The following is a 17248-nucleotide window of genomic DNA, read 5'->3' as shown; positions in this document are numbered from 1 at the left end:
TTTTTGAAACACAACTTATATTAACTATGTTTCACAGTGTATGTTGTTGTAAAGTGACATTACTGCTAATATCGTGACCCTCATGTCATCAAAGTGACACATACCTATTTTTTAAGTTTGTCAAAAAAGAAGTCACTACTGTTTAGGATAGCCAAAAGATACATGTAAGTGATATTACTAACAAAATAATGTATGTTACTATATATAAATATATCTGCTAATATTTAAAAACTCATCAAAGTGTGAAAAAGAAACACATTTTTGTTATTTAGTGTATAAATATCAAACATCTCGATCTCTGTGTGTGTTATATGATCTTGATAGCAGCTGTTACAAAACAATGTTTTTTTCTGCTATAAAGCTATAATGTTATCAGTTTAAGATGCTTTTTGTTTTACCAGAAAGTGGTGTTGGAGCTGGAATAGACTCTTATTACGAGTATTGTCTGAAGGCCTACATTCTCCTTGGAGATGACACCTATTTAGAACGCTTTAACAAGGTAAGAAAAATGACTTCTTCAGTTTTTCTTGTCAGGAGTATTTGATATTAAAGTTATAGTGAATGAAGCTATCTTCTCTGCATGTATTAATAATTCATTTACTACTACTACTACATATTTCTTTATTAATGCTTAACTGAAAGCTGGTTCATTTATAAATGATTTGAAAACAAGACTTAGTGATACTGTGGTTGGAAGACAAAATCAGCAAAATGGCCATGTGGGTGCTGAGAAGTCACATGTGAAGACAGGAGCATTGTGATTTTAAACATAGCATTGCATATTGAGAATTACTTTGAATCACTGTGTTCCTACATTAAGTACCAGTGAGCCTTCTCTGGTACTTCAGCTTCCAGTATCTTTCATAACCAAAACCTGTGGCTTTATGTATCAAATAATGTTTACATCAGATGCAGTTTGAAACCAGTCATCACAAATATTATGTTAACTGTTTCAGCAAATGTTCCAAAACAGTAAATAATATAAATGTTGCTACTTGTTTCAAGTCCATATTATTGTAGGAAATCAATTAATGTAGTTAAATGATAATATGGGCCATCTATCTCGGTCAAACAAAGCAAGTGGTTATCCATGTTCACTTGTGGGGAAATGGAAAAGTAGCCACATTGATGCTAACACCATGCTTAAGAAGTTTAGTATTGAAGAAGATTGTTTTCAACACAAGTATCTTTTGATAGACAAGTGTTGTTGGGAGCTGCAGTCTGCATCTTTGTCAATGGAGCTAGAGTTGGAAACTTGATAAAGTGCTATCCAGTATAATCCGTGATGATGAGAAAACTCACTTGTAGAGAAAATTATATATTTAAAAACGGCTGGAATTGGTAGAGAAGGCACTAATAGAGGAGTGAACAACATTTCTACCTTTTTCTGTCATTGTCAGGTTCATAAAGAAAGTAAGGGTTACTGACCGATAGCTGACCACATATTTGAAGGAGGTTGTGTAACTGAGTGTAAGAATGTAGAGGGCGTGCTTAGATGTTTGATTATATTTATTAATATAGGTAAAAAGGTGTTCCTTTGTGTTGGTTTATTTTGGGCTTGAGTTGTTGTACAAGTAAGTCTTCTTTAATTTTGTGTTTGTCTATGTTTGTTTCTTTAATTAGTATTTGAGTGTTTTCTATGGTTATGTTGTGTTTATTTGACTTACAGTGTTTGAAAATGTGTGGTGACATTTTATGTTCTTTGAATCTGGTTTCCATTTTTCTACTTGTTTCTCCAATATAGAAGTCGTGGCAGTTATCACATTGTATTTTATAAATAATGTTGGTGTGGTGTTTGTCAGTGTAGTTTTTACATAGTATAGACCTCAGTTTTGTGCCTGGTTTTTGAATAAATTTGGTATTAACTGGAATGTCATATTTTGTTGCTAGTTTTTGCCAAATGTTTGTTATTTTACTGCTGATGTCAGGAATATATGAAATGCAGCAGAATATGGTATCATGATTTTTTTAAATTGTGGGATATATTTACTTTTGTTGGTTGATTTTGCTTTTTGTCTAGGTGTGTGCATATAATGTTTTCTATGATTTGTGGAGGAAACTTATTGATGTTGATGAAGTATTGTTTTATATTGTCTAATTTGTTGTTAATTTTATGTGGTGAGCATAGTTTTATGGTTGTGTTTATTTGGTTTCTTAGTATGTTGAGTTTTTGTTTTGTTTCATGTGGTGAGTCCCAAGGAATGTATAGTCCAGTATGGGTGATTTTTTTGGCAGATTTCTGTTTTAAACTGTGTATCGGTTCTTGTAATTTTGAGGTTAAGAAATGATATTTGATTGCTTTCTTCCTGTTCACATGTGAAGTTAATGTTGGGATGTATAGTGTTAATGTGATTGAAAAAAATTAAGTGTGTGCTCTGTAGATGTGAATCTCACAATTGTGTCGTCTACATATCTGTACCAGTATAGTGGTGGATGTAATGCTGTGTTAATTGCTTGTGTTTCAACATGTTTCATAAAAATATTAGCTAGAACTGGTGATACCAGATTGCCCATGCTTAGGCCATATAGTTGTGGTTGTTGAACATGAAGTTTGTCTTCATCATGGTGAATTCTATGAGGGTTGCTAATTGGTTGCTGGGAATGTCTATTGATGGGTTAGGGTCTCGGATGTAGAGTTCTAAGGCTATTTTTCAGGCTTCAGTCTTTACAGAAGTCCCAACCACTGAAGCCTGCAAAATAGCCTGAGATAAAATATACTCTTGTCAGAAGCATGGTTACCTAGATACAAGGCTTTTGTCTTGTTAGAGATAAGTACTGCAGAAATTTTAATAATATTTTAAGCATCTTAATGGATGCCAGAAGAGTGAATGAAAGTAAATTTCATAGTAAAGTCTCTGAACTGGTGTACATAACGGTAACTAAGTTACCTGCAAGATTCAAAGTTTTCTGAAACTGAATGACAGAGCTAATGTTCTTCCATACCTGGTAATCCATCTATTACATATTTAATATTCAGAACCTGCTGCTGTTCCTTTATGGCCAGGCAAGTGTTTAGTTAGGTCTTTCATAGATAGAGATTAATGTTGAAACCTTGAATGAAGATTCATTAGTATCACAGTGTGTTGTTATTGATCACATTAAATGTGTAGATTGGAATCATTAGTATCACAAGGTGTTGTTACTGATCACATTAAATGTGTAAAATGGATTCATTAGTATCACAGTGTGTTGTTATTGATCACATTAAATGTGCAGATTGGATTCATTAGTATCACAATGTGTTGCTATTTATCACATTAAATGTGTAGATTGGATTCATTAGTTTCACAATATGTTGTTATTTATCACATTAAATGTGTAGATTGGATTCATTAGTGTCACTATGTGTTGTTATTGATCACATTAAATGTGTAGATTGGATTCATTAGTATCACAATGTGTTGTTATTGATCACATTAAATGTGTAGATTGGATTCATTAGTTTCACAATGTGTTGTTATTTATCACATTAAATGTGTAGATTGGATTCATTAGTGTCACTATGTGTTGCTATTTATCACATTAAATGTGTAGATTGGATTCATTAGTTTCACAATATGTTATTTATCACATTAAATGTGTAGATTGGATTCATTAGTATCACAATGTGTTGTTATTGAAGGCATTTCAACAATGTAAAATGATATTAAAGAGGTTAGAATAGTTCAACAATGGTAATGATATTAAAGAAGTTAGATAGTTCAACAATGGTAATGATATTAAAGAAGTTAGATAGTTCAACAATGGTAATGATATTAAAGAAGTTAGATAGTTCAACAATGGTAATGATATTAAAGAAGTTAGATAGTTCAACAATGGTAATGATATTAAAGAAGTTAGGATAGTTCAACAATGGTAATGATATTAAAGTTATAGGATAGTTCAACAATGGTAATGATATTAAAGTTATAGGATAGTTCAACAATGGTAATGATATTAAAGTTATAGGATAGTTCAACAATGGTAATGATATTAAAGTTATAGGATAGTTCAACAATGGTAATGATATTAAAGAAGTTATAGGATAGTTCAACAATGGTAATGATATTAAAGAAGTTATAGGATAGTTCAACAATGGTAATGATATTAAAGAAGTTATAGGATAGTTCAACAATGGTAATGATATTAAAGAAGTTATAGGATAGTTCAACAATGGTAATGATATTAAAGAAGTTATAGGATAGTTTAACAATGGTAATGATATTAAAGAAGTTATAGGATAGTTTTAAAGAAGTTATAGGACAGTTCAACAGTGGTAATGATATTAAAGAAGTTATAGGACAGTTCAACAGTGGTAATGATATTAAAGAAGTTATAGGACAGTTCAACAGTGGTAATGATATTAAAGAAGTTATAGGACAGTTCAACAGTGGTAATGATATTAAAGAAGTTATAGGACAGTTCAACAGTGGTAATGATATTAAAGAAGTTATAGGACAGTTCAACAGTGGTAATGATATTAAAGAAGTTATAGGACAGTTCAACAGTGGTAATGATATTAAAGAAGTTATAGGACAGTTCAACAGTGGTAATGATATTAAAGAAGTTATAGGACAGTTCAACAGTGGTAATGATATTAAAGAAGTTATAGGACAGTTCAACAGTGGTAATGATATTAAAGAAGTTATAGGACATTTCAACAGTGGTAATGATATTAAAGAAGTTACAGGACAGTTCAACAGTGGTAATGATATTAAAGAAGTTACAGGACATTTCAACAGTGGTAATGATATTAAAGAAGTTACAGGACAGTTCAACAGTGGTAATGATATTAAAGAAGTTACAGGACAGTTCAACAATGGTAATGATATTAAAGAAGTTACAGGACAGTTCAACAATGGTAATGATATTAAAGAAGTTACAGGACAGTTCAACAATGGTAATGATATTAAAGAAGTTACAGGACAGTTCAACAGTGGTAATGATATTAAAGAAGTTACAGGACAGTTCAACAGTGGTAATGATATTAAAGAAGTTACAGGACAGTTCAACAGTGGTAATGATATTAAAGAAGTTATAGGACAGTTCAACAGTGGTAATGATATTAAAGAAGTTATAGGACAGTTCAACAATGGTAATGATATTAAAGAAGTTAGGATAGTTCAACAATGGTAAATATGATTTTATATTAAATTTTAAATTAAGGTGAGTCTTGCTGTATGGTAGATTAACTGATGTTACCTTTGTTTGATTCTTCTCCTGTAACTGTAAGAATGAATTTAAACAATAAATATATTGTAGTTTAATTAGTTTGTTCACAAACAAGTTACAAACTGGGTCTTATTTCTTGAGATTGAAAACATTTCAACATTTTATTTGTTGCTGAAAACTATAGATATGAAAAACTTGTTTGTTCATAATTATTTTGGTAACTTTATTGTAGTCAAAATACAGCTTCATTATATGTAGTTTTATTTTTACAGCACTATTCAGCAGTTATGAAGTACATAAGTCAAGGACCGCTATTAGTGGACGTTCACATGCATCGTCCTCATACTAACTCTCGAAACTTTATGGATGCTCTCCTAGCTTTTTGGCCTGGTCTCCAGGTACCGTTTGAATACCCGAGATGCTAACTTGTACATTTAATTTGTTAAAGTTGTTTTATTAGAAAACTTAAATGATTTTAAGAGTAACTTTTGGGCTTGAGTTGTTGTATAAGTAAGGCTTTAATTTTTGCATTTGTTTATGTTTGTTTCTTTATTTAGTATTTGGGTGTTCTATGGAATTAGAATTTTATGATTAAGTAGAACGTGAATAGAGAACTTGATTGGTATTTTGTTATTTTTGTGTGGTACCATTAATATGTATAACAGGGAACAGGTTATAATGTGGGATAATAAATGTACCTTGGGTTTTGAAGGTAACTGTAGATTTATGGTCCACATTGCAGGGGGGAAGCACCATCCATCAATTTTAACCTCCAGTGTCATGTAAAAACATTATTAAAATAAATATAGGAGTGTGAGTGCTTAAGTCTACAGTGTCACACCTCTTTTTAACCTCCAGTGTCATGTGAAAACATTATTAAAATAAATACAGGAGTGTGAGTGCTTAAGTCTACAGTGTCACACCTCTTTTTAACCTCCAGTGTCATGTGAAAACATTATTAAAATAAATATAGGAGTGTGAGTGCTTAAGTCTACAGTGTCACACCTCTTTTTAACCTCCAGTGTCATGTGAAAACATTATTAAAATAAATATAGAGTGTGAGTGCTTAAGTCTACAGTGTCACACCTCTTTTTAACCTCAGTGTCATGTGAAAACATTATTAAAATAAATACAGGAGTGTGAGTGCTTAAGTCTACAGTGTCACACCTCTTTTTAACCTCCAGTGTCATGTGAAAACATTATTAAAATAAATATAGGAGTGTGAGTGCTTAAGTCTACAGTGTCACACCTCTTTTTAACCTCCAGTATCATGTGAAAACATTATTAAAATAAATACAGGAGAGTGAGTGCTTAAGTCTACAGTGTCACACCTCTTTTTAACCTCCAGTGTCATGTGAAAACATTATTAAAATAAATACAGGAGTGTGAGTGCTTAAGTCTACAGTGTCACACCTCTTTTTAACCTCCAGTGTCATGTGAAAACATTATTAAAATAAATACAGGAGAGTGAGTGCTTCAGTCTACAGTGTCACACCTCTTTTTAACCTCCAGTGTCATGTGAAAACATTATTAAAATAAATACAGGAGAGTGAGTGCTTAAGTCTACAGTGTCACACCTCTTTTTAACCTCCAGTGTCATGTGAAAAAATTATTAAAATAAATACAGGAGTGTGAGTGCTTAAGTCTACAGTGTCACACCTTTGTATAATTTTTCTCTGTCTACAAGAAATAAGACAGTAAGTATGTCACATTATTCCAAGTGAATTAAATAACTATGCATATGTAAAAATGGCTGGTTTGGGTTGAGAAAATTTTTATTAGAGAAACGAACAATGTTTTGACCTTCTTCGGTCATCGTCAAGTTGACGTATTATAAATTATATAAGTTAAACCACAACATGACAAGAAAAAAGTTTTTGAAAATGTTCTCATGAAAGCTGAACACAATCCAGTAGTAAACGTGCTAGTCTGTGGATCAGAAATATCAATTGTTTGTGTTACAGAAAATCATGATCAACACTTTGGGGCCATAAGAAGGACAATTAGGTCCCCCTGTTCTGATGATAATTAGTGATGAATGGTATTAACTAGTTACTGTTTCTTTATTCCTTCACCTCAAAATTAGGGATAGCTAGAGCAGATAATCCTTGAAAACCTTTGCTAGAAATTCAACAGCATTTCACTGAGCTTACACTGGCTAACTTGTAAGAACTTCTAATACAACTTTAATGGATGTTTTAAAATTATTTTAGTTTTTGTGTACTTTGTTTATCTTTAACGTGTGAAGAGTTTTCCCTCCACTAGGATGGTAATCGGAGTATATCAAGTTTAGGACATGATGTCTCATGTATGAATACCCAGTTGCCAAATATGTCTTTATCTAACAACCATTCTTTTTTAAAACACATTGCAGCAGTATATATAATTTTGGTAGTTAAAAAAGTAAAATGTTAAGAGTACCAAAGAGTTCAATTTAACAAAAACATTAGAATCTTATTATAATGGTGCTTGTGATGCATATGTTTAAAACTTGAATCTCTGAAAATACAACAATCACAACTGAGTAACATTTTGATAACTAAACTGTATTTTTGTTGTTAAGCAATAAATAAATCAGTTGAAACTTTCACAAAAAAAGTTTCAGATTTAACCAATAACTATAAGCAAAAAGGAATAATTTTTGATTTAAACAATAAAAATTGCAGATAAAAAAATGTTTCAAAAATAGACCAATAAAAAACAAATATAAAAAAGTCTTTCTTTATTATGTGAAGTTCTCATGAGTATTGCACCATAAGAACAAGACACTTTCAATGAAATACTTCAATAAAATCTACTCTGTGATGATAGTTCTTTTAAAAACTAATTTCAATAAAATCCCTCGTCTCATTGGTGATGAACATTATTGAATGTCAAGTAAGAGTACATTAAGAACTGTCAGACGATTCCAGAAAAGACCACAGGCTCAATAACCTTCCACAGGAACTAACAATAAAACCTGCTTGGTTGGAGGGTAGGTAACAGGCTCAATAACCTTCCACAGGAACTAACAGTTATACCTGCTTGGTTGGAGGGTGGGTAACAGGTTCGATAACCTTCCACAGGAACTAACAGTTATACCTGCTTGAATGGAGGGTGGGTAACAGGCTCGACAACCTTCCACAGGAACTAACAGTTATACCTGCTTGATTGGAGGGTGGGTAACAGGCTCGACAACCTTCCACAGGAACTAACAGTTATACCTGCTTGGTTGGAGGGTGGGTATTTCTGCTAGTGTATTAAAGTTAAAGCCTTTTGAAACAAAATGATATGAAATTGACAGATCTACTTATAATGAAGGTATTGTGAAAGGTAAATAAAGTGACTGAAATGCTGACCTGATGTTATTTAAATGTCTACAAGTTTAGAAGGATTTATCTCACGTTTGAACTTTGTACTTAAATCTGTCTTTGGAATCAATGTTAATGACATGATTTTAAATGCTAAAAGTAATTAATATTTTAAAATTGATAGTTTATTTCTTTATGATGCAGGTGTTGAAGGGGGATATAAAACCAGCAATTGAAACACACGAGATGCTGTATCAAGTTATGCAAAAACATAACTTCCTACCAGAGGTAATAATTAAATGGTCTCATATCCTTCCTTTTTTAAATGGTGGTTAGATAAGGCTTAGTGGCAAGTGTATCAAAATTCCAGGATTCCTGGTAATTCACAGAAGTAAGTTGCACTCTTTGTGCTGGACAGTTGTAGCCCAAGGGTTAGTAGTGGATGTTGTTCTATTTGGAGTAGGTAGTGCAGGTAGCTTTTTGTATAGCTTTACAAAAATATTTTAAAACAAACTTTGTGAAGATGTAGATACTCTGGTGGTTTCTGTTGAACTTAACTAAGAAGCTCTTGCCAACCTTAAGCAGTTATTTGTAATTATTATTACATAAATAATATAATATTATAAGACAAATTCCTTGTATTTCTTCCTCAAAACATTAAATAGTATGTATAAATAGATATTATTTGGTAAGTAAATTGTGTAGTGTATGAATTCAAAACTGTTCTGTTACTTTAAAGCTGGAGTTCATATGTTGTACCTACTTATAAAATAATGAAAATAGTTATTATATAAATCTTACTACCCCTTTTTCAAACAAAATTGCATTCAAAATTAAATTACTTTATTATATCAATTTATATGAATAAACATAGCTGATAAACCATATTTTAATATTATGTAACTTTTTAGTTTTTTATATATTCAGTCTCTCCTAGTTTGTAAATTGTAACATTTGTTTTCTAGGTCTTTCCTCTCCTCTAGTTTTATTACCATCCCTCTGGAAGCAAATTACTCATTATAAAGCAGTTATTACATAGCCAAAGCTTAATTATCATAACCTTCAATTGTATTTGGTTAAAGGGTAATAAACTATAATATTAGACCTCTCTTGCCATCCCCACCCATTGCATCTTGTCTTTCACAAATCACTCTGTCATTTAATATTATGTTGTTTTATGTCTCGCATCCCTTGCAAACTTTATTCTCACAAGAAACATATTAAGGCTCTTGTTGTGGAGTTAGAAAGTCAGAAATAGTATAATAGTTTTAAGGCATTGCTTGACATTATTCTGTATTCTTAGGCACAGAATTTAATTATATAAAAAAAATAGTATCATTAGTTATAAAATGGTAGGCTTAAATTTCATTAACAGTTGACAGTAAAGAAAAGTAAGACCTAGGTAAGTACTAAACTTCTTGTTTTCTTTACTATTATAAAAGTAACTAAAATGTACAAATCAGAAACTTGTTAATTAGATAAGATAATTAATAATAATTAGATAAGGTGATGTGAGCTACATCCTCACTGAGTGATTCATTAATTGTTTGGCAGCATTATTTGTTTGTCACAGTTTAAAAGGCAATATAACAAAGATCAGTATAAATAAGGGTGTATAATTACAAGTTCTAAGTCGTTTAGAACAAACCTTTGTGGTTTACAATTTGTAATCATTCCAGATAGAAAAAACGAGTAACTTAAGGTTACTTCCTTTTTTATATGGTGTTTGAGGTTTGTGAAATCAGCCAATCCTGTGTACAGTTACATATATGGTGATTATGAGGTTTGTGAAATCAGCCAATCCTGTGTACAGTTACATATATGGTGATTATGAGGTTTGTGAAATCAGCCAATCCTGTGTACAGTTACATATATGGTGATTATGAGGTTTGTGAAATCAGCCAATCCTGTGTACAGTTACATATATGGTGATTATGAGGTTTGTGAAATCAGCCAATCCTGTGTACAGTTACATAAATGGTGATTGAGGTTTGTGAAATCAGCCAACCCTTAGGGACTACACAAATGAATTTTGAAAAACTTTAGATGAAAAAGTATTTTAATTGCAACCTGAAAATTACTGGAATCGGTCAACTCTGACACCATATAATTCCTAAACATGTCTACCACGTGAAAATTACTGGAATCGGTCAACTCTGACACCATACAATTCCTAAACATGTCTACCACGTGAAAATTACTGGAATCGGTCAACTCTGACACCACACAATTATTAAACATGTCTTCTACCTGAAAGTTACTGGAATTGGTCAACTCTGACATTATATAATTATTAAACATGTCCACCACCTACTGATACTATTGCTGACACCATACTAAACATGTCTACCACCTACTGATACTATTGCTGACACCATACTAAACATGTCTACCACCTACTGATACTATTGCTGACACCATACTAAACATGTCTACCACCTACTGATACTATTGCTGACACCATACTAAATATGTCTACCACCTACTGATACTATTGCTGACACCATACTAAATATGTCTACAACCTACTGATACTATTGCTGACACCATACTAAACATGTCTACCACCTTCTGATACTATTGCTGACACCATACTAAACATGTCTACCACCTTCTGATACTATTGCTGACACCATACTAAACATGTCTACCACCTTCTGATACTATTGCTGACACCATACTAAACATGTCTACCACCTTCTGATACTATTGCTGACACCATACTAAATATGTCTACCACCTACTGATACTATTGCTATTCTTCAACATTGGCTTTACCTATTTAAACATTTATCTCCCATGCTCCATTCTTTTATACCCCACTTAGAAATCTCTTCACCCTCATCAGTGCATCCTCTATCCTTGTATTGTATGTAAGCACCTCACTTAGATAATGTAACCACTTTTTCTGGAAAAAGAGTTGATCACAGAGTGTCGTGTTGTCATGTTATGGATTGTAATGTTTGTGTTGCCTTGTGGGTTTCCACATAATTATAATTTCCTTAAAAAAGCCAACTTAGATATAATACTTGAATTTTGTTACCACTAGTGATGAACATCTGATATTCCTTCAACTGCTCATCCATAGGTTCTTCAGGTTCTGGTATTGAAGATGGTCTTTTCATTCAATTTTCCACTTTCATTATACTCCAAACCCCTAGTGTTTTCACTTCCACCTCAAACAGTGGGTGTGTATTTTAGTTTCACATGCCATCGGAGTTAATGGACATGGAGTGGTAGTAAGAGCTGGTCTCATTCTTCTGGGATGTTATTTGTTGTGCCTGAAACAATGGAAGATTAGTGGACAATCATTGTTTTTCTAAACTCGTTCTTCGATCCTCCTAACTCCACAATTGTGTCCCTTCTCACACTATTCATTGGTATTCTTAACCAGGTCAATGGCTATCATAGTGATTTCACTTTGACTTTAACTGTGTTTTGTGTACAGGGATGATATTCTACAGGTCAGGGATCTAGCCTTTTGTCTAGTATTAGCACCATGTGTCTTCTACTGGGTTGTACAAGTTTATACCATGTGCTAAGCCCATCTTAGCTACCTTCCATCCATCTCCAGGCTATGCAACAGGAAGGTTGACTCTTACATGTAGAGATGGCTCCATATCTTTGGGTTTGTGGGCTTCCCTCAAATCTATAAATTTTTGGTATGAGCATGCATGCTGTCTCTTCAGTAGTCTCAATGCAACTAATGGATCTGGAACTTCAATCCACTGGATCTTCCAGTCTCTTTTGTTAAGATCAACATCTTACTTTTTAAGTGGTGGTTGGTTTAGATCAACCCTACTGTTAGTGCGTGTGTGCATGTGTGTAAATGTCTATTGCCTCTTCAGGAATGAGGTGTGACAGGTAATCCAGGACATAAGAATGGAAGACAAGTCTCCATTCTGTAATAGTAATATAAGTGTCTTATTGGCTAACAAGCAATAGTGCTAGGTCTAGATCTCATGCAGGGGAACATCCTCACGAGACATTTTGTCAGTGTTACAGTGGACTGTCACATGTAATCTTATGGAAACATGCATTCTCAGGGCTGTTTATGAGTTTTGGTTCAACTCATATTTACTGTTTTCTTGGGATAATGAATTCTGTACATTGTCTGTCTCATTGCTCTCTTTCTCCCGACCACATAGATTCAATTCTCCATTGTATGTTGTTGTTTTCTTTTGATAAATATGCTGTCAGTCTGGGCAATCAATGACCACCTTTAGCCTATTGTTCAATCTTCACTATGAGCTTTGGAGTCTCCAGTTCCTCATTCTCAGGCCTGGTTGGTAGATACATTCAGTCCTAATTTGATGAAATTCTGTTTCTGTGCTATTCCCCAATTTATGGCCTTTTCAATTACTTAACTAGGATATTAGGGTGGTATTACCTGTCTTATCTCACCAACCATTTGAACCATTAGCCTCATGTACCATATATCACTTTTTTTTTAATGAGTATTTTTAGCTGCTGACATGGGGATGTCATAGGTTGGAGTGTTGGTGTGTTTATAGAACTCTTTTCTTCTCTTCTTAGGACCTACCATGGTATAAGAGGACTTTTCTTTCTAAATCTCTGGCAACCAAGATAAGGGGATATATCTCCCTCCATAATTTTTTTTATCTGTTTCTCACCTCTGCAACCAGTTATATCTGATCATTTGTTTTGGCCCATCAGACCTGGAGATGTTACGTGACTCTCTTTACCTCCTTTCATGATGATAGTTTCAACTCTGTTCGGATTCTTCAGTTTCCCAGGATTTTTCCTAGTCACCTAGAAATGGATTCACAAATATCCATATTGCATATTCTGGTATTTACAGGTGAGGTATCTTCGAGTTACGTCTTACCAGATTCAGCACATTTGTCTTTTGCTGCCCATTTCATTTATCCATTGGTGGGCATTTTATGTCAGTATTCAGGCCTCTTCCAATGCTTTTCTCTGATGTTCTTCACATGACCTGGCAGCTTTATTTTGGAAATTTTCCACTGTCCCATGGACATTTTAACAACATCTGCTGGGTTTTAAGAAGGGGTACTTTTGTCTCCATTTTCCAAGGTCCCTTACAATTTGCTTTCACTGGATCCCACTCTGTGGCAAGTGTTGTCTAGACAGATGTGTTTATATCAGTCCACTTCTGCATTAACAACCAATTTGATTATTCTTACTACTGGTTATGATAGGCTATGTAGAAATGAGGTGTTCCATAAGACCCTCTAGGCAGATGGTATCACCATATTACTATGAACTGCTACTCATGGACTATCATGAGTAAAACTAAATGATATTCTGCCTGTGCCTGTCCCTCTCAGAATCAATTTGCTTTTAAAATTTAGGGAACTTGGTTCATTCATTTCTTGGTTTCCAGAGTTCTATTCCTCAGTACACATTAGCCATCTACTCCAGATTCTTCTAGTGGAGCTGGGGAGCTCTTACCACACCCACTTTTCACTCACTGGGGTGGTAGACAGAGGCTTTTCCTCCTGAGTGTTTGAGTGTGTTCTTCCACTTTTGGAGAAGAGTACAAATTTGGAGACCCTCCTAGTTAGGTTCCTGAATGTTTCAGTAGGAAAAGCACTAGCCTTTGTGGGGGCCTACTTATAATATCTGTTAAGATTTGACACTATCTGGTTGGCATAGCCTTTCTCTTTGATCAATGTAGGTTTTGTATATTGTTTGTGGAAGGAAGTCGAGTATTTATTCATAATTTTGGACTTGAAATTGTTTCTTCTCTAAACTTCCAGAGGCAAGTGGAATTCTCTTTGCCCACTTGATTAGGGAGTGAAGATAACTGTTCATTATTACATGCCAAATAAGTCAACATGATCCTGTCATTCTGAGCATGGGGTTTTACTTTCTGTACCTCTTCATGATCCTGTCATTCTGAGCATGGGGTTTTACTTTCTGTACCTCTTCAGCTGGAGGAGAAACTTTACCAATTTGATGTTGGTTACTTTCTCATCATGATTCTAGTGGTTCGAAATGCATCACTCTGTGGCTCCAAGTTGGGATCCAGTCAAAAGTGTGTATATAACATTTAGGTCAAATAGCCCTAATCGTGAATGTATGATGTAGGGACATAGCTGTCTAGTTATTATAGGAACTAGGTTCCAGGTGAAAAGCATACTTCTGGATGTAGTGCACACTCCCCAGTAATGTACCATTCGTATCTTGGTACAGCCCTTTTCTCTCAGACACTTTCTGTATGGATGTCACTGGCCCCTCCACCTTCTAAACATGGAATCCTAGTTAAAGTGCCAGTGGATGGTAAGTATAGTTAACATTTTTCTAAACTGATTATGTATTTCCAATAATGTTTATCTCTGCTAACACTCTCCCACTAAGAGTCATGTAAGTCTTGAAAAAGTGATTATCTTAGTGCTTATATACAGTACCAGGATAGAGGTTACATTGAAGACAGTGGAGAGGTTTGCAAATTAGATGATACCAAAGGTATTTAAATAGGGTATACAAGACCAGTGCTTAGATAAACAAAGACAATGTCAGAAGACAATATCAGCAGAGTTTAGGAGAATGTTAAATTACAAATATAGTTTTTTGTAAAAACACTCAGTTAAAAATTCTGGATTTCTTTTTACAATAAACTTATTGTTTACTGTAAACTTTCCAAATTTCATGAAAATACAATAAGTACATTCATAGTAATGTATACCACTATGGTCACAAGGTAGTTATAAATTTGTAAAATACTGATAGGGCTAGCTTGAATTAATTATATACAAAATATAATGTTGTTTCTGTACTAGGCCTTCACCACTGATTTTCAAGTTCACTGGGGGCAACACCCATTACGGCCTGAGTTTGTGGAGAGCACCTATTTCCTTTACAAGGTTAGCCGTAAGATTAAATATTAATATTTGAGTTTGAAATATTCACTTAAACAAAAAGAAGTTAAACAATTTCTGGTAGAAAAGATCTGTTTACTTAAATTACATAAATGTTATGGATGGTTGTCTGGTCATGAGAATACATTAACATCTAATACGATGCTACACTGTTTTTTGTGATCAAAATTGTATGATTGTAATTGAATTAAGTGTACCATGTTAACCAATTACACAAGTAAAAATTAGAAGCATAATTCCACAGAGAACTTTGGATAATCTAGTTTGTTTTTTTATGTTGTACAGTGTACATACACATTCTTGAAAGTACTCATAAAGGTTATAAAAGTACTTTAAAATATTACAGTATCAAAACATATTGATATCTAACTTTAATGGATGTTGTGGAAACTAACATGTTTCTTTTCATTTTAGTATACATTGATATATTGAACAAATAAACAGAAATACTATACAATTTGAGTAGAATCTGTGGTTGTATATAGAAATATAGTTTTGTTATTGATTTTAACCATACAGTATAAACTGTGGTTCTACTGTAGAAATATAGTTTTGTTATTGATTTTAACCACACAGTATAAACTGTGGTTGTAATATAGAAATATAATTTTGTTCTTGATTTTAACCATACAGTATAAACTGTGGTTGTAATATAGAAATATAGTTTTGTTATTGATTTTAACCATACAGTATAAACTGTGGTTGTATATAGAAATATAGTTTTGTTATTGATTTTAACCATACAGTATAAACTGTGGTTGTATATAGAAATATAGTTTTGTTATTGATTTTAACCATACAGTATAAACTGTGGTTGTATATAGAAATATAGTTTTGTTATTGATTTTAACCATACAGTATAAACTGTGGTTGTAATATAGAAATATAGTTTTGTTATTGATTTTAACCATACAGTATAAACTGTGGTTCTACTGTAGAAATATAGTTTTGTTATTGATTTTAACCATACAGTATAAACTGTGGTTCTACTGTAGAAATATAGTTTTGTTATTGATTTTAACCATACAGTATAAACTGTGGTTCTACTGTAGAAATATAGTTTTGTTCTTGATCTAAACCACACAGTATAAACTGTGGTTCTACTGTAGAAATATAGTTTTGTATATGTGGTTCTACTGTAGAAATATAGTTTTGTTATTGATTTGAACAATACAGTATAAACTGTGGTTCTACTGTATAGTTTTGTTATAGAAATATAGAAATATAGTTTTGTTCTTGATCTAAACCACACAGTATAAACTGTGGTTGTAATATAGAAATATAGATTTGTTCTTGATCTAAACCACACAGTATAAACTGTGGTTGTATAGAAATATAGATTTTTCTTGATCTAAGCCACACAGTATAAACTGTGGTTGTAATATAGAAATATAGATTTGTTCTTGATCTAAACCACACAGTATAAACTGTGGTTGTTATATAAAATATAGATTTGTTCTTGATCTAAACCACACAGTATAAACTGTGGTTGTAATATAGAAATATAGATTTGTTCTTGATCTAAACCACACAGTATAAACTGTGGTTGTAATATAGAAATATAGATTTGTTCTTGATCTAAACCACACAGTATAAACTGTTGTTATAATATAGAAATATAGATTTGTTCTTGATCTAAACCACACAGTATAAACTGTGGTTGTAATATAGAAATATAGATTTGTTCTTGATCTAAACCACACAGTATAAACTGTGGTTGTAATATAGAAATATAGATTTGTTCTTGATCTAAACCACACAGTATAAACTGTGGTTGTAATATAGAAATATAGATTTGTTCTTGATCTAAACCACACAGTATAAACTGTGGTTGTAATATAGAAATATAGATTTGTTCTTGATCTAAACCACACAGTATAAACTGTGGTTTGTAATATAGAAATATAGTTTTGTTCTTGATCTAAACCACACAGTATAAAC

The 17248-nt window shown here is 32.8% G+C and overlaps 1 protein-coding gene across 1 annotated transcript in view; it reads left to right on the top strand.

Annotated features, from left to right (window-relative positions):
• Positions 1-15316, top strand: part of LOC143250004 (ER degradation-enhancing alpha-mannosidase-like protein 3) — a 42761-nt gene extending 27445 nt beyond the window's left edge. The window contains exons 9-12 of the mRNA XM_076500639.1: positions 402-499; positions 5424-5549; positions 8646-8729; positions 15209-15316. Coding sequence (XP_076356754.1) covers positions 402-499; positions 5424-5549; positions 8646-8729; positions 15209-15316 — 416 coding nt within the window. The remainder of the gene's footprint in view (positions 1-401; positions 500-5423; positions 5550-8645; positions 8730-15208) is intronic.
• Positions 15317-17248: the final 1932 nt, after the last annotated feature.

Source organism: Tachypleus tridentatus, chromosome 4, assembly GCF_004210375.1.
Source record: "Tachypleus tridentatus isolate NWPU-2018 chromosome 4, ASM421037v1, whole genome shotgun sequence".
Classification (NCBI taxonomy): Eukaryota; Metazoa; Arthropoda; class Merostomata; order Xiphosura; family Limulidae; genus Tachypleus; species Tachypleus tridentatus.
Note: the sequence above shows the minus strand (reverse complement) of the source record. Positions and strands in the feature narration are given on the sequence as shown.